Source organism: Primulina eburnea, chromosome 17, assembly GCF_022965805.1.
Source record: "Primulina eburnea isolate SZY01 chromosome 17, ASM2296580v1, whole genome shotgun sequence".
Classification (NCBI taxonomy): Eukaryota; Viridiplantae; Streptophyta; class Magnoliopsida; order Lamiales; family Gesneriaceae; genus Primulina; species Primulina eburnea.
Window position 1 is genome coordinate 15,449,775 of NC_133117.1, and position 21,699 is coordinate 15,471,473.

Below are 21,699 nucleotides of genomic sequence, written 5' to 3' on the forward strand. Positions count from 1 at the left end.
CTGCTCGGTCAATGAGTTATGTTGATGGGTGTAGTTTCTTTCAAGTTCTTTGAGGGGTTCTTTTGCACACTTGACATGGAGGTCTGCATTTTTTCCAAATGCACACTTTTCTTCTCGGGCCAACATTTCATCATAAGTGCTCGGTGTTATCTTTATCGGCGATTTGGGAAAGTCGTTCTTTTAAGCCCCTGGATAAAGGCTCTTATCCGAGATGGAGGTGGGGACCTCAATGACCATAGCACTGAATCTCTGTATGTACCTGCGCAAGCCCTCGTGCTCTTGTTGTTTAATGGGAAAAAAAAAGGTAAATGAGGTGGTTGGTTGTTTCATGTAGGGATCCGAACTTAACTCAATTCTTAATTATTTTCTGGGAATAATTAATCAATTATAATAAACAGGGTCTAAATTTTTTTTTTTAAAATACAAAGCGGAAACGTTATGTAATTTACTTCAAATTACATATTAAACATAAACATACAAATCTTGTGTTATCTACAAGAATTCAACTAGGTTCAACTATATATCAGTGTCGGATCCTACATTGCGTCGAAGCCCGGATCTCCACGCTATCTAGTCCAGCCTCGTTCTCTTCTTGACCCTGATCCTATCCCAGCAGTTGTCATGCACACATACAAAGATGACAACAGCCGGATAACTCCGGTGAGAGTTATATTCTCAGTATAAATCATGTATATATAAAATCATATAATCAATATAAACGTATATAACAGACATTCATAACATGTATCCAACTCAGAACATAAATTCATATCAAGAATAAATCCTATTCTAAACATGTACCATCATCAGGAACATAAATCGACATTACCATATTCAGGAACATAACCAACATAAATCAATACAAACTGTCAATTAGACTCGTGACTCCACATTTTAGACTAGTCTCAATCCTAGTCTAGGGATCCCGATTTTCAGATGTTGGTATTCCTATATCGACCAACAGTAATAGAAAAGACTCTAGATCTATCCACGTCGATATAACCAAACATCTAGTGTCTTGACCTAACCGTCATAGACTGTGGTCCTATCGCCAATACACTATCTTGTGACATCGTGCAATGTGCCCGTGGCTATCCCGCCACTATCAGATACTTCTGTCACAAGATTACTCGTCTAATGCATGCTCCTATAACTCCATAGAACAGACATTTAATAAAATCAATAATCACAATAATAAACATAATAATAAGTATGTGATTTAGGGAAACTGAAGTACATCCTACTTGAGTCGATGTCCCAATAATACATTGACTTATACCTTTATCTTCTCGGTCTGACGAAGACGAAGTCCCGACTTCAACTCTGTCCATACTCAATCTGATAATGACAATCGAATAGATACAATGTCAGTATATAACTCAGTTCAAAACCTGTTCTGATAAATACTCAAATCAAAACATAATCTGATCAATGCCAATCGACCTATAGTACCACAATACAATCTCAACCAATACCGAATCTGATCAATATCAATTTACGGATGTTTCGACGGCATAAAAATACAATCTTTATAACCCCGTCGGTCCCAACATCACATAAATAGTATCAGCACTCATAATCAATATCGGTACGAATCATAATCTCAACGATAATAAATCTGATGTCGATTCTCAATCAAATCGATTCCGAAAATCATAACAATTCATTCTGACTTCACATATACAATGTCTAATGGATCAGAAACACCATACATGATTTCTATTCAATTATGACAATATCATATTTTTAAACGATATCTAAACGTAACAAAACTTACGTCCAGTTGAAGCTGTCGTCGCTAGAAACACGGTGTTGAACTCAGATTCAAAATCAGACGGACGGAATTTTCGTGACGTTCAATTTTCACACATCAGGAACTTGGAGCTTCGGTTCCTATCTTCTTTTGTTTCTGAGTAATTGACGTTGCTTTTATATATATATATATATATATATATATATATATATATATATATATATATATATATATATATATATATATATATATATATATATATATATATATATATATATATATATATATATATATATATATATATATATATATATATATATATACACACGTCGCACGGTGATGGCAAGTGGCATCCTTTCGCTTTGCATGATTCGCGCATATGCACGCCCGAGTGCCGCGCATATGCGCCGAGAGCTCTGTCCGAATATTTATCAGCTCGCGCATATGCGCGTCCTCTACTCTCGCATATGCGCGAGGCCCACTGTCTCGGCATGTAATGTCCTCGGCTGCTCGCGCATATGCGCGAGGTCTTCTGCACATCTCGCGCATATGCACGCACCACTCGCGCATATGCGCGCCCACTCCTCGCGCATATGCGCGCCCACTCCTCGCGCATATGCACGCACCACTCGCGCATATGCGCGCCCACTCCTCGCGCATATGCGCGAGGTCTTCTGCACATCTCACGCATATGCACGCACCCGTGTCGCGCATATGCGCCAGGTGTACTGTCCTCGCACATATTTCGTGTTTCCTTCCGTCTTTCCCGATCTAATCCATTCCGTTTATAACACATTCAATTACCAATAGATCATAATAATTATCGCCAAAACATTTCAGATTACGGTAATCAAATTCTCGGGCCTTACATTTCAACTGCTCGCAAACTGGTGAAGGAAAGCTTTGATGATATCCAAGAATGTTTGAATATCCCCTTGTAGGAGAGAGCAGATTGAATCACTATTAGGCCGACCTCATCAAGGTGGTAAGGAAAACCCGACACTTGATGAGGACATAATATTGGTGTAACAAGGCAGGATTCTCAAAACGAAACAAGTGTTCTTCTGGAACTCCCTTGCCATCATATTCCCCATCATTTGGGAATCTGAAAATCTGCAGAAGCTCGGAAGCCAATATCTCCACAGAAAAGAGGACGATTCATGTCGGCAGAGGTGGGCTGCATTCTGAGTTACCCTTGGATGTTCCATCTCCTCCCTTAATCTCGTCATTTCTTCAACTTGGGCTTCTTGATTTGGTGATGGAGAAGGTGGATTCCGCTCCCGCTCGGAAGCCAATATCTCCACAGAAAAGAGGACGATTCAAATCGACAGAGGTGGGCTGCATTCTGAGTTACCCTTGGATGTTCCATCTCCTCCCTTAATCACTTCTTTTCTTCAACTTGGGCTTCTTGATTTGGTGATGGAGAAGGTGGATTCCGCTTCCGTAGCTGGTTTAGCACATATTCCATAGTGGTTGTAACCCATTTGAGTGAGTTCCACCATATCGAAACCAAGATTTTTGTAATCCTCCCGATTTTTATTTTCCTGATCTTCATTCTCTTTGTTACCCTCCTCTTTCCTCTTCTCGGATTCACCATATTCTCCAAGGGACATCACACTTGAATCGATTGATTTGAAGTTGTGGATTTCAAATTCATTTTTACTTGGATGATGAATTTCATATGCATGCCTTTGTTAATTTATATAAATGTTATGACAACTGTATGACTTTAAAATACATTTAAGATAGTATCATTTCAAATTCTTCTTCAAATCTCTTTCATCAAATCAAATCATTCGTACCAAGCACATCTAATTTGGCAAAACGTGGCGTATGATTGGTTCAGCGCACAATTTTCCAAATAATATTACACATGATGAAATAAACATACCGTGCTAATAGAAACTGAATCGTCAAACAAACTTAAATCATTACTTACATGGATTGTGTGTGTTCCTGATATCACAAGCTAATGATACCTAATACATATGCTGAATTGAACTATCCAAAAACTTCTTATTCCTAGTCACTTTCTTCTTGTTCATATAAATGCTCCAAATTATTGTGGCACACGCGGAAAAAATCACTAAACGTATACATGCGCCAGTTCTTGCAGTGCATACAACAAAAAATCAGCATATAAAAGAATTGCTTTATAGGTATGGGAGAGCATCTAAGTAGATTAGCCGTTGAAGTTTTATGGTAGATTTCCTGCGTCGAGGGAAAACGAGGAAATGAAGAAACAACTACTTTGTCATGAATGAACTTTTACAGCTGCAGCCACCCACTGCACTTGGATTCTTCGACACCTGAATATAAAGAAATTCATCATGGGGTTCGCTAAATATAGCGACACACAAAAACTTTCGATGAATTCAACTGCTTCCTTTTCACTACTTAATTAATAAATTATCTATTCACGAGGGAAACAAACAAAGAGAGTTTCAAAGATGCAGTAAAAACTCTAATTTTTGGGGAATATCCGTTTCTTAAGTCTGATATCCCTGAAAGAGAGTTAGGGAAGAACTATTAGCTTTTTGTAATATACTTAGCTGTAGGCTTAGAGTGACTAAAACTACCCAAAATGAAATTACTACACTTAACATTTTATCGCAACACAATCGAAGGTCATTATCTTGAAGGCATCCATTTTTCTCTTTCCTATTAGTATCGCTTTGCTAGCCAGCGAGAGGAGAGTCGGGTGGAAAGTTTTGAGGATACAGGGAAAGTACTTACAGATTGGGGGGAGAGAGGCGCATGTAAGAGAAAATTCCTGGAACATGTCAAGACAAGAGGATTTCAAGAAGTTATAGGTGAAGACATCTAAGTTAAATAGATTGCAAATATCTTCAAGCTTCTGTCATGGTAAAAGAAACAGAAGTGTGATTTATTCCAACATAAAGAATAAAAATAATGAAGCCTGATTTATGCTAATTTACTCCCTTTTTCACATAACCTTTTCAGCGTAAATTTTACCACTGAAACACTTCTAACAACATAAAAGGACAAGGTTGCCACAATGCTAGTGCAATTGGAACCAGGTTGGTTTGCCCATAGCAGTAAGATAAACGAAGATTTAGACACAAGGAGATCATACTTAACAATATTTCAGAGATTTTCTTTCAGCAATACAGTCTGAACAGGAGACTTCTTACGCTACCATTGGTTTACGGTGAGTTTTGGTTCAACTTGTGAATGAGTAGTATGCAGGATATCAGAAAGAAATCCATAAGCACTAAATTTATTGTCCATTTTGTTCTACTTCTACAAGTGAGTTTAAGCTCGTATAAGAAGTGGCAGTAAAAGCAAGTCAGAAAATCAAAACATAACATCTAATATAACATACTAGGAGGAGACAATCTCAGCAAAAAGGCACAACCAAGAATGTTAATCCTGCTGATGTAGATGACTATGCGTGATCATCATGGCCCACGAATGTTATTTATTCTGTTATCCAAAGGAATGGATATGTTTAACTATTCGAGCATGGATTGGTTAAAGAACTGATATTTTTTGCAGGAATACAGTAGATGAATGGATACAGCTGACAGAGCTATGATTAAATAAAGTCACGGTACCAGTCATATTGAACTGACCTGAAAAGCAGAACGGATCAGATCCTCCACAAAATCAACAGTTGCAACTTTAACAAAGCCATGGGAAATTTCGTCAACAACCACTTTAACTCCATCCTGCTCAAAAACCCTGCAAAAACTCGGAATTAAAAGATATATTTCCATAGGAGACCTACACGAAATATTATCAGAAAATCTAATCGACTCAAATATATTTGTTGTAGAACAACAGCAAAACTACCCATCCCATGATCCTGGAAAGCAAATTGCACCTGTCATCATCATTAATTGTGTCATCAAGAGAAAATTTATACTGGAAACCAGAGCAACCTCCAGCTTCTATGCACAAGCGCAACAACTTCTCACTGCCCTCATCAGCTTGCAACTCTATCATTCTCTACGTAACATTAGCTCATGAGTTGAACTACACAAAGATTGTCAAAAACTTGCTCAAGAACGTGAATTACACGTCCTGAAATATAAGTTCGTAGAAGTACAATAAAAGCATAATGAAAATTAAAAACAGTCATTACTCCATCACGGTATCACCTTAACCTGAAATACAGTAGATACGAGTCTTAAAAGGCATCAATCTCATAATCGAAGCGATCGCTCTCCTCAATCTCGAAGCTCGTAACAAACCAATCTCTTAAATTTCCACACCTCATGTAACGCCCCGAAAATTTAAAGTCCACGCGAACCATATGCATGCAATTATTAAATTCTCTTGTATTTTAATTGCTATCGAATTATGTGTCATACATGCTTATTATGATTTTATGGACATTCTGCATGAAATTGCATTTTTAAAGATTATTCATGCGACGATCGAGGAACGGAGACCGGGGGCTGATTAATGTGAAAAAAATGTTTTAATTAAACAATTAATTTTAATTATTTGATTTGAGGGAGATGGCTTCTCGTATTTTTGAAACAAGAAATTTTGAGGTGATTTTATACGTCGAGACTAATTTTTATCGGTGTTGGATTTTCAATTAAAATGCGACCTTTTGAGCAGTCCGGCTATTTAATTCACTAACTATTTTTATGAAAACCATTTTATAAATTGATTAAGAGCCTAGCTTGCACCAGTGGGCTTAATTAAGAGTTTATTTGGCCTTAAGCCTTTTTAACAATTAATTAACATATTAAAAAGAGATTTAAACCCTAAGCTAAGCACTCCACTCACTCTCACACACGTTCACGCCGCTAAAAGAATTTTCAGAAAACCAAAAACTCTTCCACGGGAAAACAGCAGCTCTCGGCCGTGAGGAGCTTCAGTTTTCCTTTCAAGGTTCAAAGGAAATTAGCTCGGTTCTCTCCGTTCTTCATCGCCATCGGTATTTCGTGCGTTAACGACGCAAAGGCACGCCAATATCTTCCTTTTCTCGTCCATTACATCATACTATTGATTTAAATTATGTTTGTGCGAAGAACATGAAGTCTTATTCCAGAAAATTCAGTTTTTACGTGTACGTGCTACGAACTAACGTTCTCATGTGTCGATTCATGTCTTGTATGTAATTAGGGGCTGCCATGATACTAGGTTGAGACTAGGTAAGGATTAAGCATGTTTTGGGAATCTTAAACACTCACCCTAACACCACAAAGAATTTAAGGAACGGCAGTAGCGGAACATGCAACCATGTTGTTGCTGTCATGCGTGAGGGTTGGGGGTTTCAAGCACCAGGGAGAGGGCTGGCCTTGGCAGCGGTTCAGGGCTGGCTAGGGACTTGGGTGAGACTAGACTAGAGTCCTAGCCAAGCTAAGATTCGAGCCTGAGGGTTGGCAGGAGTCCTGTTATACAAGGACTCCTGCCTGCGCGCATGCACAGGTTCTGTGCAGGAGGCGCGCTGAGTTCTGTGAGCGAAGGGCAGGTTCCAGGGCTCGTGGGTTAGGTTAGGGCGAGTCCTCTGGGTCCTTGTTAAGTGCTCAAGGTGTCGGTTCAAGGGCTGGAGTGTGGGCTGGGGCCATAAGTTCACAAATTAGACTCCACGAAAAAAATAATATTCTCGGCCATTGCATTGGAGTAGATTAGGACCTTCGTTTTTGCTTTGGGCATGGTATCTCGGTGGGTTGAGGGTCCAATAGGGTAATTTATGATGTTGGTCAAGTTTTGGACCAACATGGTTCGGGGGTAACTCGGAAAAATCGGAAGTTGGCTCGGGGTTGAAGTTCGAGTGTCAAATTGAGTTTTAAAAGTAAAGAAAATTGGAAAACGGCTCACGAGGGTCGGGTCGTGGTCCATAAAAGCTAAAATAATATAAAAGACTAAATTTAGAATTTAGGAATTTTATATTAAAGTTTGGTATTTTTCGGGATTAAAACACCGTTAAAATAACTAATAAAAGATAAATTGAAAAGTCTAAGTTTTAAGCCAAATAAAATTACGAGAAAATTCTTATAAGCTTAAATGTTTATTTGGGACATGTTAGAGTCATGAAATCAAGAAAAAAGTCAGAAACGAAATTGTCGAGTCCAGGGGTAAAACGGTCTTTTTACACCTAAAATTAGTAACGGTCATGGCAGTGCCCTAAATGCTGTTTTTATGATATTATATTCATTGTTAAATGCTTATGAAATGCTCATGATTTATTTATGATTTATTTTAAATGTCCATGAAATGTTATGATTAAAGTTGACATTTAAAATACATGGTGCATGCTTGGTTTCAAAAGAAAATATATTCATGCATGATTTTATGAGGTGATGAAAACATGAAAACATTGATGAAAGTGAAGTAATTGTGACTATGAGGATTTGAGGATTTGAGGTTATGATCAAGAATAGGCCAAGGCTCAGTTGACGATCATGTGTCGCTGATGTCCCCGCCGCCCAGTACTGTGGTTTCATGTAGATGGTACCATCGTCATGTCATGTCATGTCATGTCACGTCAAGAAAGTCACAATTAACGATCTGAATTCAATCAAGGAAAAGATAAAGTTATGATCATGAAAAGAATCACGTCATGCTATTATGTCATGTTATCATGTTATGTTATGATCAAGGAAAAGGTAAAGGTTCAGGTTCATGTTATGCATTTCATGAAAATATTTACGAAAATGTTCATGCTCAAGTTTATGCATTTTCATGAAATGATATTTTAAGTACAAGTATTTTCACTGTTGCATGTGATTTTATATCTATTACTCGTTACAAAGTTTTGGTGTGTAGAGTCTTTAGACTCACTAGGTGTGATGGATGCAGGTGAGGTTGAGGGAGGGCTTGACACATGAGATGACTGGACTGAAGGTGCACACAACCCGAGGACCAGCGCTTCTACTGTTTTTCCGCACTCATGATTATGGAATATGATTTCACGTTAAAAGATTTTTAAAACCATTTATTTATGCTTTAGAGTGGTTTTGGGGAGGAAAATACGTTTCACGATTATTGCTTTCTAGGTTTGGTAACTCATGCGATTATTTTATTTTATGACGTTAGCAATTGATTTTTAAATGCTAGCTAGCGAATGTTCTAGATCATGCACAAAAATATTTTATTAAAATATTTTTATGTTGACCGAAATTTAAAAAAAAAAAAATCTAGTGCATTTTAAACAAAAGAACACGAGACGTTTCACCTCATGTTGGATCCGATTTTCTACACGCCCAAACGCAACGGAAGATTTAAAATTTTTATTTTATTTTGAAAAACAAAATAATATTGCTTTGGACGTTCGTATGATTTAACAAAACATTCATAGGGTGTTAGAAATTTATACCTTTGTGAATAGATCACTTGGCTCCAACTGATCCGATATAAACAGATCTATCTCTTGATGATTCTCTACGAACTTTCTTCAATAATCTCCTTATTTGATCCTCCTATCAAGTCCACGACTAGATTGCTTGATCCTCTTCTAATTTGCACTAGAAAAATAGAAGAGATTTTACGTAGGAGAGAAATAATTGAGAGACGGCTCAAACCCTAAAATAATCAAGGTGGCCGAATTCTTTCTTTGGAATGGAGGCTCACGTGAGGTTGTGAGGTGGTGGCTAGGTTTTGTGTTTTCAAATATTATTTATAATAAAATAATAACCTAATTACATAACTAATATTAATGTGTTTGATTTAATTAATTGGACTAGTCCAACTAAATTAATTAATTCAATCAAGGTCCATTAAAACTTTAAATTATTTATTATGTTTAGACTTGTACTCCTACAAGCCCATTAAACATAATATCCACCATATTTAATTTATTAATTAATCAACTCAACTTTTGAGCTTAATAAATTAAATACATTATAAATTCAACACTTGAATTTATTATTTAAATTATAAATTCAACTCCTTGAATTTTTATCACCTCCAAAATTTAATATTTAATAAACCCAACATTTGAGTTTAATAAATTAAATTCTCAAATTTTATAACTTCAACAACTTGAATTTATTCTCTCAAAATTTATTTATCATAAATTCAACTCCTTGAATTTACTATATAATATAAATTCAACTTCTTGAATTTATTCTCTCTACGGGAACAAACAATCCAGTACTTGTGTGACCCTCAATGGTTCAGGGATACAGCTAGCCGTAGGTTCACAACTCCTTGTGATTCAGAATAACATTTATTCTTATTCGGGCTTACCCTAGTTAGCCTCATTCTATTCATCAACACCTTGTTCAAGAATGTCAGAACTCATTTCTGATTGCACCCATCGGATCATGGTAGGAGCGTCTAGTAGCATCGCCCCATGATCCCCTAGGTATCACTGATAGTGCCTGCAAGAACCAGTCGATTATGATTAACGTACAGTACGGTCCCTTCATCTCATATATCCCGATCGAATCTGCAACCATTGGTTCATCGAGGGTTGCATATTAATTCGATAACTATGTGTTACATATAATAGTGGCATCGCGTGTACTATTGGAGAACTCCTTCTCCAACGTACATCTCATACTCTTGCCAGAGATTCCATGCACTATTATTACACCAGATCACATAGGATATCCACACCCGTAGGTGAGCGGTGAATCCCCGACTACAATGCACTGGCTCCTATATGTGTCGCGACTGTACCCAACCTCGCCACCTGATGACTCTCCTGGAGCCGGTAAACGAGTCAAAGCACAGCCCTAGCATATAGAGCCTCAGTGTTGTCCCAGGTCGTAAGGACTAATGGTGTACAATCATAACCACGAACTTATCCTCTCGATGTATGAGAACCACTTGGAAAGTCCGAGGGAGGGTTGTTCGTTATATCATCATATGACTACCCATCTGTATGTTTGGACATCTCTATGTCCTTACCAAGAAACGCAGTACACAACATCACATACGCTAGTCTCGAGCTCAAGCGACCTTTATCCCTGTTTTAGGCGGCTGAATCGACTAGGAACGAATTTAGAATATGCAGTGTTTACAAATGAGTTTCAATATCGAATTACGATTCATTTGTATTAAAGAATAATCAAGGACTTTATCTATGCTGCTTGCATGGGTATACAGATAAAGTATAACGAACCATGAAATAATGAATTATATTAAGATAAAGATTGTTCTTTACAACCGAGTCAATAAAATCCCTAGTCAACAGTTGACTTGTAGGGCATCTACTCTAACAATCTCCCACTTGCCCTAGAGCCAACTACCCATTAACTTTAATCCCATTGTTTCGCGATGCTTCTCAAACAATGGACCTGGCAAGGGCTTCGTAAGTGGATCAGCAACGTTATCTGCAGAGGGGACTCTTTCGACTGATATGTCTCCCCTTCCCACAATCTCCCGGATGATGTGGAATTTCCTCAGTACATGTTTGGATCGCTGATGAGACCTTGGTTCCTTTGCTTGCGCAACGGCACCAGTGTTGTCGCAGTACACCGGGACTGGATCAACTCCATTAGGAATAACGCACAACTCTTGGACAAAATTCCTCATCCAAACTGCACTTTGGCTGCAGCAGATGCAGCAATATACTCAGCTTCAGTGGTGGAATCCACAACAGTGTCTTGCTTGGAACTTTTCCAAGAGACAGCCGCACCATTAAGCATTAATACAAAACCAGAGGTCGATTTCGAATCATCTACATCACATTGGAAGCTAGAATCAGTGTAGCCTTCCAATTTTAATTCTCCACCCCCATAGACCATGAACAAGTTCTTAGTCCTTCTCAAGTACTTAAGAATATCTTTCACGGCCTTCCAATGCATTGGACCAGGGTTCGCCTGATATCTGTTTGTAACACTCAAAGCGTAAGCAACATCAGGACGAGTCGATATCATACCATACATGATACTACCAATGGCTGACGCATATGGAATACGTGTCATCATCTCTATCTCTTCATCAGTTTTGGGACACATAGCTTTAGATACAGTAATACCATGACACATTGGTAAGTATCCTCTCTTGGACTCTTCCATAGAGAATCGTTTTATAATGGTATCGATATATGTGGCTTGGGTGAGCCCCAACATCCTTTTTGATCTATCTCTATAGATTTGTATTCCTAATACATAGGATGCTTCACCCATGTCCTTCATGGAGAATTTACCGGCTAACCATACTTTAGTTGATTGCAGTAATCCTATATCATTCCCAATGAGCAGGATATCATCAACATAAAGTACCAGGAATGTCACTGCACTCCCACTAACTTTCTTGTACACACATGGTTCCTCAGGATTCTTAGCAAAACCAAACTCTTTGATAGTGCTGTCAAATCTGAGGTTCCAACTCCTTGATGCCTGCTTGAGACCATTTATTGATCTCTGAAGTTTGCATACCTTATGCTCACTTCCTACTGATGTGTATCCCTCAGGTTGAGACATTTAAATTTCTTCTTTGATGTCTCCATTGAGGAATGCAGTCTTTACATCCATTTGCCATATCTCATAGTCATACCATGCTGCTATGGCTACTAGTATTCTAATGGACTTAAACATAGCTACTGGTGAAAAAGTTTTCTCATAGTCAATTCCTTGCCTTTGAGTATAACCTTTTGCAACCAGTATTGCTTTGAAGGTCACTACCTTCCCATCCGCCCCAAGCTTTCTTTTGTAGATCCATTTGCATCCTATGTGAATGATTCCCTCAAGTGGATCCACTAATGTCCAGACTCTGTTTGAATACATAGAGTCCATTTCTGACTGCATGGCTTCAAGCCATTTGGTTGAATCAGTATCAGATATTGCTTCTTTGAAATTCATTGGATCACATCCAACACAAGGCTCATCATGGCCTTGTTCATGAAGAAGTGTATATCTGGCAGGTGGTCTAATAACTCTATCAGACCTTCTAGGAGCTTGTACTTCAACTACTGGTTCTAGGGGATTAGGTTCAACTTCTAAAGTTGAGGGAGTATCTTGAATTTCTTCAAGTTCTATCATCTTGCCTTTTCTATCTAATAGAAACTCCCTTTCCAAAAAGATGGCATTCCTTGAAACAAACACTTTTGCTTCATTAGGATGATAAAAATAATATCCAATAGAATTCTTTGGATATCCTACAAAGTAGCACAAAGTGGATCTACTATCCAATTTGTCTCCCACTGTCTGCTTCACATAAGCAGGACATCCCCATATTCTCAAGTAAGAATACTTGGGAGGTTTCCCCATCCATATCTCATATGGTGTTTTATCCACTGCTTTAGTATGGACATTATTCAACAACATTGCTGCAGTTTCAAGCGCAAAACCCCAAAACATTGTAGGCAATTCAGTGAATCCCATCATAGATCGAACCATGTCCATCAATGTTCGATTATGACGTTCAGAAACACCATTCAATTGTGGTGTTGCTGGTGGAGTCCACTGTGAGAGAATCCCATTCTCTTTTAGATAACCCAAAAATTCAGCACTCAAGTATTCTCCACCTCGATCAGATCGAAGTGCCTTAATACTTCTTTCTAGCTGATTTTCTACTTCAGATCTGAACTCTTTGAACCTTTCAAATGCTTCAGATTTATGTTTCATCAAATAAACATACCCATACCTCGAATGGTCATCAGTAAAGGTAATGAAGTAGGAATGCCCAAATTTTGTGCTAACACTTAGCGGGCCACAAACGTCTGTATGGATCAAATCCAATAGACCATGTGAACGTTCTACTTTTCCATTGAATGGAGTCTTAGTCATTTTTCCTTTTAGACAGGACTCACAAGTAGGTAGAGAATTTATGTCTGACAAGTCAAACATGCCTTCTCCCACTAGCTTGTGCATCCTTCTTTGAGAAATATGACCTAGTCTAGCATGCCACATTTGTGCGGGATTTGGATTTTCTATTTTTCTTTTGTTTGTTGTTGTTTTCGTATGCGCTTGGACACTGTTTAAAGGAATCTCTTTCAATTTTAAGTTATAGAGATCATTTGTTAATTCTCCAGTTCCAATCAAACATTCATTCTTGTATAAATTGCAAACACCTTTATCAAAAACACAAGAATAACCATCCCTATCAAGCATAGAAATAGAAATAATGTTTTTAACCAATTCAGGAACAAATAAAACATCTCTAAAAAATAACTTAAAATTATTATCCAAAATTAAAGTAATGTCTCCAATGGCAGTAGCAGCAACCCTTGCTCCATTTCCTAGTCTTAGAAAGGTCTCACCATCTCTAAGCCTCTTGCTTCTTCTCATCACCTGCAAATCATTGCATAGATGAGAACCACATCCGGTATCCAATAGACCATGTGCACGTTCTACTTTTCCATTGAATGGAGTCTTAGTCATTTTTCCTTTTAGACAGGACTCACAAGTAGGTAGAGAATTTATGTCTGACAAGTCAAACATGCCTTCTCCCACTAGCTTGTGCATCCTTCTTTGAGAAATATGACCTAGTCTAGCATGCCACATTTGTGCGGGATTTGGATTTTCTATTTTTCTTTTGTTTGTTGTTGTTTTCGTATGCGCTTGGACACTGTTTAAAGGAATCTCTTTCAATTTTAAGTTATAGAGATCATTTGTTAATTCTCCAGTTCCAATCAAACATTCATTCTTGTATAAATTGCAAACACCTTTATCAAAAACACAAGAATAACCATCCCTATCAAGCATAGAAATAGAAATAATGTTTTTAACCAATTCAGGAACAAATAAAACATCTCTAAAAAATAACTTAAAATTATTGTCCAAAATTAAAGTAATGTCTCCAATGGCAGTAGCGGCAACCCTTGCTCCATTTCCTAGTCTTAGAAAGGTCTCACCATCTCTAAGCCTCTTGCTTCTTCTCATCACCTGCAAATCATTGCATAGATGAGAACCACATCCGGTATCCAAAACCCAAGAAGAGGAATTAATAGAAAATTAACTTCAATATAAAACATACCATGGCCAGAACGCTTCTGGGCAAGATACTCCGCGCAATTACGCCTCTAGTGTCCAGGCTTGTTGCAGTGGAAACAGATTTGTTCTGACTTGTCAGGCTTTGTGGGCCACGGATTAGGTTTCTTGTATGGCTTTTTGTTAGGCTTGTTCTTCTTTGGAGGGGCAGAACGCTTCTTGCCTTTGTATGGGGCTCCCTTTTTCGTGCCGGACTAAGAACCCACTAGAAAAACAGGCTTATCCTTTTTGATTGTGGCCTCATAACTAGTAAGCATATTGACCAACTCTTCAAGGGTGGCCTCAAGCTTATTCATATTAAAGTTAACCACAAATCCATCGAACGAAGAGGGCAGAGACAGCAAGAGAATATCAGTCGAGAGCTCACTAGGGATAACCAAGTCGAGTCCCACCAACTTCTCGATGAGCCCAATCATCCTAACACCATGCTCATGGACCGAAGCCCCATCTCGCAAGCGTGTAGTCATGAGTTCTTTAACAACAGCATATCTCTCTGAACGAGTTTGTACAGCATACAATTCTTTCAGATGGAAGTGAATGTCAGCAGCATTCGCAGCCTCCTCGAACCACTTATGCAGTTCATTCGACATAGAACCAACATGTAGCTCTTAGCTTGAATGTCATGGTCCCACCATTTTTCAAGCTCAGCCAATTTAGTCGGAGTGACATTTGAAGGTGCTTCCTTCGGTGGCTTCTTATCAAGCACATACAGAATCTTTTCCGAGTTCAGAACAATCTTTAAATTTCGAAACCAGTCCTTATAGTTAGGGCCAGTCAATTTGTTTTGATCGAGAATGATTGAAAGCGGGTTACGAGTAGACATCGTATATATACTGAAAATGAAAACAGATAAATGTTACTGATAATTTTAAAATAATTCTAAGATATAAAATATGGATTTCATTTTATAAATTACCCTCCCACTATTTTGACATTCCCACCACCCTCTGATGAAAAAGGGAAATCGTATTTCCTTAGTAGGCACGTAGAGTCCAATTAGCCAATTATAATCCCGAATAATATCAGTCAATTATAATTTCTAAAAGGTAGTGTCCAATTGCATCCCTATGCAACCTCCATGTGTTTTGCCTCACGTTTAATAAGGACCCAATAATATGACGTCGTTTATTTTCACGTGTCAAACCAACCCATCAATATTGAATTGTAGTGGACGGTCGCCATGAGTTCCCCCAATAATATGAGCCGAAGTCATGGGAGTTCCACTCAATTCATATCATATGTCCAGTGGAAGTCACAGCTTTCCGGCGTACAGGCCTCCCCAATAATATGAGCCAGACACTGTCCGCGGGTAGCGATCAACATGCAACCACGGTTGATGGAAGGCAAGGAAAAATTAAACTCTTTTAATTTTTACTTCTCGATTTGATATAAATTTTGAATCATATTCAAAATGAAAGATTTTAATTTTAAAATTGTCTCATCATTTTAATTTAAAAATCGCGTGCCACGAGTTTGTATGTTTGTCGGATTCATGCAACTATATTATATAATAATATACATACATGCATACTACTATATATCACATATATCATAATATGACATTCAACAATAAATAAGGAGGATCGATTGCCAACACTAATTGATCCATGTGAGCCATACATGGATCCAGGTCCAAACCTAGGTGAATGCAGGGATGCAAATGCAACTTATTACAAAAGCTTCAAATATTTTACATGTCTGCATCTTGATCATCGGGCCCACCATCTTCCAGTCTTGATCTCCCACTATTTCTAATTATTACATTTGAATAGCCATGGCACATAAGGGATACATCTCATGGGTGTGGAAACGGGCCATAAACCAGGCCCAGTTTAATAATATCAAATATTATAAAAAGAATAAAAACAGTAAAATATCCTAACATACACCTAACACATTGGTCAAGGCTCTCGATCATCCTCCATACATTTAATATCAAATATTAACATCAATTAATTAAACAATTTAATTAATTGATAAATCATATATCTAATAATTTTATCACTAACCACCACAATTATTAAAGAATTTAATAAATTAAATAAACTCATTTATTTAATTTCCAATTAAATCAATAATAATTGATTTCTTATAAAACTCATTTTTACCATAAATAATTAAAATCATATTCTAATTATTTATTTTACAAGAAAATTATTAATTTTCCAAAAAATAATTTTCGAAAATAAAAAAAAAATTGAATCAATTTCAAAAATATCAATTTTCCCCATAATTTTGAAAATTCAGAAAATCGCACCCTAGGCCCAAACAATTCAAGCCCACCATTTTTCACGCATCCTGAGACGATCCCAGGTAGCCGCCCTCGCAGCCCGCCCACTGCCCGAACGTTTCGGGCAGTGGCGGCGCTCCTGTGCGCGCGGGCGCTCCGCGCTGCGCGGACGTTCCGTGCGGCGCGCGTGCAGCCGCTGCACGGACGCTCCGCGCAGCGCGCGCGCTGCGCGCTGCCCTGCGCACAGGATCTGCCCGGAACTGTTGCGGGCAGATCCGATTTTTTTTTTTTTCGAAAATCTGGAAAATAAAATTTTATGGTGCTACAATTTTCTGAAAATTTTCTTGTGTGGTTAGAAATAAATTATTCAATATAATATAAATCATACGATTCAGAAAACCTGGCTCTGATACCACTGTTAGATCCGGTTTTCTACACGCCCAAACGCAGCGGAAGATTTAAAATTTTTATTTTATTTTGAAAAACAAAATAATATTGCTTTGGACGTTCGTATAATTTAACAAAACATTCATAGGGTGTTAGAAATTTATACCTTTGTGAATAGATCACTTGGCTCCAACTGATCCGATATAAACAGATCTAGCTCTTGAAAATTCCCTACGAACTTTCTTCAATAATCTCCTTGTTTGATCCTCCTATCAAGCCACGACTAGATTGCTTGATCCTCTTCTAATTTGCACTAGAAAAGTAGAAGAGATTTTACGTAGGAGAGAAATAATTGAGAGACGGCTCAAACCCTAAAATAATCAAGGTGGCCGAATTCTTTCTTTGGAATGAAGGCTCACGTAAGGTTGTGAGGTGGTGGCTAGGTTTTGTGTTTTCAAATATTATTTATAATAAAATAATAACCTAATTACATAATTAACATTAATGGGCTTGATTTAATTAATAGGACTAGTCCAACTAAATTAATTAATTCAATCAAGGTCCATTAAAACTTTAAATTATTTATTATGTTTAGACTTGTACTCCTACAAGCCCATTAAACATAATACCCACCATATTTAATTTATTAATTAATCAACTCAACTTTTGAGCTTAATAAATTAAATACATTATAAATTCAACACTTGAATTTATTATTTAAATTATAAATTCAACTCCTTGAATTTTTATCACCTCCAAAATTTAATATTTAATAAACCCAACATTTGAGTTTAATAAATTAAATTCTAAAATTTTATAAATTCAACCATGTGGGGACCCGTGCTCTAACTCAATTCTTTTGGGATTTAATTGGATCTTTGTTCGAAAATGTGGGTCAAAATTTTGCTTTTAACATTAATTTAAATGTATAACTAAAGCATATCATGTCTTGATATTAAATAAACAACATAATATACATACATGTCTATTTGGTAAAATCATACGCTAGTGTTCAAATCCCAACTACAACATAAGTAGTACAAGTCAAAAGGAAAACACTAGAAATCTGCAACGCCCGTGATCTCCACGCTATCGTCAATCTCTCATCTAGCTCGAGACCCAGATCCTGCCCCACCTGTTGCCATGCACACATACAGACACGACAACAGCCGGATAACTCCGGTGAGAACATATCCCAGTATAAAACATGAATGCATGCAATGTCATAAATCATGTACAAAAGCATAGCATATATCAAGTAACATGAATAAAATCTAAACATGTGGAAGAATACAAATCTGTATTCAACATTTAAATCTTGACTCGACTCATTTCTAATCTAGGGATCCCGTATGAATAAGACGGTCTGTCACCTACCCAACCACTCGGGGCAACGGTACGTCTTATTCCTAGACTTCGGTCAACTCTGTATCGAGGGTCTGCACATATAGCAATTCTGCTCCTATGCGTCGATACACCGAAACGTCTAGTTTTGGCAAGTCTGCCAATATCTCCTATCTCAGGACTCGAATATAAATCAATAAACAAGGCATTACATAATGAAATGTAATAACAATCTAGTATGTGATTTAGGGAAACTCGTATCAAATCTGAATCGAGTTGTGCAATCCCGTGACCACATGAATTATACCTTTCGTCGCACTGTCTGTGTCGTAGTCGAAGTCTCGAATACCAAGTAGCCAATATAAATCTGAAATGGCATAATCAATGTGTACTCTATCAATATACAAAGCTAACATCGGTTTCAATGCAATTCGACGGCATAACGGCGTAATTCTTTTATACCGGTAACTCAAGAACATCATACTCAATCACAATCAACTCATCATCTCATCTAACATCTATATACATGCTGTAATCTGTATATTCTCAATCCAACACATGCTGGAAATGAACAATACTTACATCCTTTCGTAGCCAACGATGCAAGGATCACAAATCTTAACTCGAAATTAAAATCGGATAGCTAGTTGTTGCATAATCTCAATTCTAACATGAAGAAACTTTGAAGAAAACAAAAGGAACTCTCGGTGCTCTTAGCAGCTGAAATGAAGAATGAAGATTCAGCAATTTCGTATATATATACATGCCATGTGTCAAGCCAAGAAAAGGAGGTGGATCTCTCGCATGCAGCACCGCGGGTGCGCTCCTCTTGTACCGCGGGTGCGCTGTGCTCACGGCGAGTTCATCAAAAATTGCAACACTTAGACCGCGGGTGCGGTCCCTGCATGACCGCGGGTGCGGTCTTGTTAACACCGCAGGTGCGGTCTTGCTTCGCACAATTTCACTAATTTCCTCTCAATGCACCGCGGGTGCTGTATCTCTAACACCGCGGGTGCGGTGTGGCTTCGACCAAAACCTCACAATTCCGATTTAAATGTCATGCATTTTCAAATTTGTGAATCTCACATCCATAACAGCTGATAATTCTCGAGCCTTACAAACCACTTGAATTTATTCTCTCAAAATTTATTTATCATAAATTCAACTCCTTGAATTTACTATATAATATAAATTCAACTTCTTGAATTTATTCTCTCTACGGGTACAAACAATCCAGTACTTGTGTGACCCTCAATGGTTCAGGGATACAGCTAGCCGTGGGTTCACAACTCCTTGTGATTCAGAATAACATTTATTCTTATTCGGGCTTACCCTAGTTAGCCTCATTCTATTCATCAACACCTTGATCAAGAATGTCCGAACTCATTTCTGATTGCACCCATCGGATCATGGTAGGAGCGTCTAGTAACATCGCTCATGATCCCCTAGGTATCACTGATAGTGCCTGCAAGAACCAGTCGATTATGATTAACGTACAGTACGGTCCCTTCATTTCATATATCCCGATCGAATCTGCAACCATTGGTTCATCGAGGGTTGCATATTAATTCGATAACTATGTGTTACAAATAATAGTGGCATCGCGTGTACTATTGGAGAACTCCTTCTCCAACGTACATCTCATACTCTGGCCAGAGATTCCATGCACTATTATTACATCAGTTCACATAGGATATCCACACCCGTAGGTGAGCGGAGAATCCCCGACTACAATGCACTGGCTCCTACATGTGTCGCGACTGTACCCAACCTCGCCACCTGATGACTCTCCTGGAGCCGGTAAACGAGTCAAAGCACAGCCCTAGCATATAGAGCCTCAGAGTTGTCAAAGCACAGCGACCTTTATCCCTGTTTTAGGCGGCTGAATCGACTAGGAAAGAATTTAGAATATGCAGTGTTTACAAATGAGTTTCAATATCGAATTACGATTCATTTGTATTAAAGCATAATCAAGGACTTTATCTATGCTGCTTGCATGAGTATACAGATAAAGTATAACGAACCATGAAATAATGAATTATATTAAAATAAAGATTGTTCTTTACAACCTAGTCAACAGTTGACTTGTAGGGCATCTACTCTAACACCTCAATCCTCAGCGAGAATCCAAATCAAATAACGACATACCCGTCCAAACCCAGAGGCATAAGAAAACACAAAAAAGGGCAAAAATTCATTCGTCTGGTAAAATCAAAAGACTAGCGGAAGAGTACCCGAACACAGCTGTCTGTCAAATGGAGGTCATCAGGAGATTCTGGCGACAAATTCCGAGGTTCTCGCGGGGCGGAGGATGAGCTAAGAAGCCGAGAATTCTGACGAAGCCGAGCCGAGAGGTAGGGCGAGAGCTGAGAAATCAGCGAACCCGATGTGGTTTCCATGGCTCTATCTTCTCCCGATCAATAAATTGACCTGTTTAACCAGAATAATCAACCGAAATTAAAACGGATTGACCCGATTACACGACCGTTTTCAAATTACTAAAGTTGGCTATTCCATTTTAAGAAGAGAATTTGCGTAAATATTTATATAAACCTAACGAAAGGTTGCCCACATAACGCATGTTAACATGATAAATAATACTATATATTGCATAAATATTGAATTAATGCAACACATTATAACTTTAAAACCTACATATATCGATTAAAATACGAAAGTTATGGGAATGAGAGAAATCCATAATATTACAAAATAAATGAGAAATACATTTGGACATAGAGTTTCCGAAATTTCAAATTATAGCAAAAATATTAAGAACGTGTATATTTTTTGATTTAACATATCAGTTATTGTTAGAGTACATATCCTATAAACCAACTGTTGGCTAGTGAATTTATTAACTCAATTGTAATAAACAATCTTTATGTTAATATAATTCATTATTTAATAGTTTGTAATTTCTTTATCTGTATACCCATATGAACAACATAGATAAAGAGCTTGATTATACTTTAATACAAATGAATCGTGATTCGATGTGTTGAAACTCATTTGTAAACACACTGTATGATCTAAATTCGTTCATAGTCGATTCAGGTGCCTAAAACGCGGATAAAGGTCGCTTGAGCTAGAGACTAGCATATGTAATGTCGTGTACC

General features: G+C 37.7%; 1 protein-coding gene across 7 annotated transcripts; it reads right to left on the reverse strand.

The window, feature by feature from the left end:
* Positions 1-3,642: 3,642 nt before the first annotated feature.
* Positions 3,643-21,088, reverse strand: LOC140818654 (iron-sulfur assembly protein IscA-like 2, mitochondrial). 7 transcript variants are annotated; one of them, XM_073178696.1, is made up of 6 exons: positions 20,689-20,957; positions 5,884-5,991; positions 5,601-5,725; positions 5,350-5,458; positions 4,490-4,610; positions 3,643-4,062 (listed from the first exon to the last, which is right to left on the reverse strand). In XM_073178696.1, the coding sequence occupies exons 3-6, from the start codon at positions 5,720-5,722 to the stop codon at positions 4,022-4,024; spliced, it is 393 nt and encodes a 130-aa protein (XP_073034797.1). In that variant the 5' UTR covers positions 5,723-5,725; positions 5,884-5,991; positions 20,689-20,957; the 3' UTR covers positions 3,643-4,021. The 7 variants fall into 7 exon arrangements, 4 of the variants coding, with proteins under 4 accessions (XP_073034797.1, XP_073034794.1, XP_073034795.1 ...); XR_012115029.1 differs by lacking the exon at positions 5,884-5,991 and adding an exon at positions 5,100-5,200 and having other exon boundaries at positions 3,648-4,062; positions 4,490-4,526; positions 20,815-21,088; XR_012115030.1 differs by lacking the exons at positions 4,490-4,610; positions 5,884-5,991 and adding an exon at positions 5,100-5,200 and having other exon boundaries at positions 3,649-4,062; positions 20,815-21,088.
* Between the last annotated feature and the right edge of the window lie 611 nt (positions 21,089-21,699).

What these genes read in the sequence shown, in the direction of transcription:
- LOC140818654 (XM_073178693.1), bottom strand. Translation starts at nt 20,979, where the DNA reads ATGGAAACCACATCGGGTTCGCTGATTTCTCAGCTCTCGCCCTACCTC. An exon ending in TGATCCGTTCTGCTTTTCAG is followed by an intron (nt 4,611 to 5,349) that starts GTCAGTTCAATA and finishes TTACCATGACAG; the next exon opens with AAGCTTGAAGATATTTGCAA. An exon ending in CGCCTCTCTCCCCCCAATCT is followed by an intron (nt 4,063 to 4,489) that starts GTAAGTACTTTC and finishes CTTTATATTCAG; the next exon opens with GTGTCGAAGAATCCAAGTGC.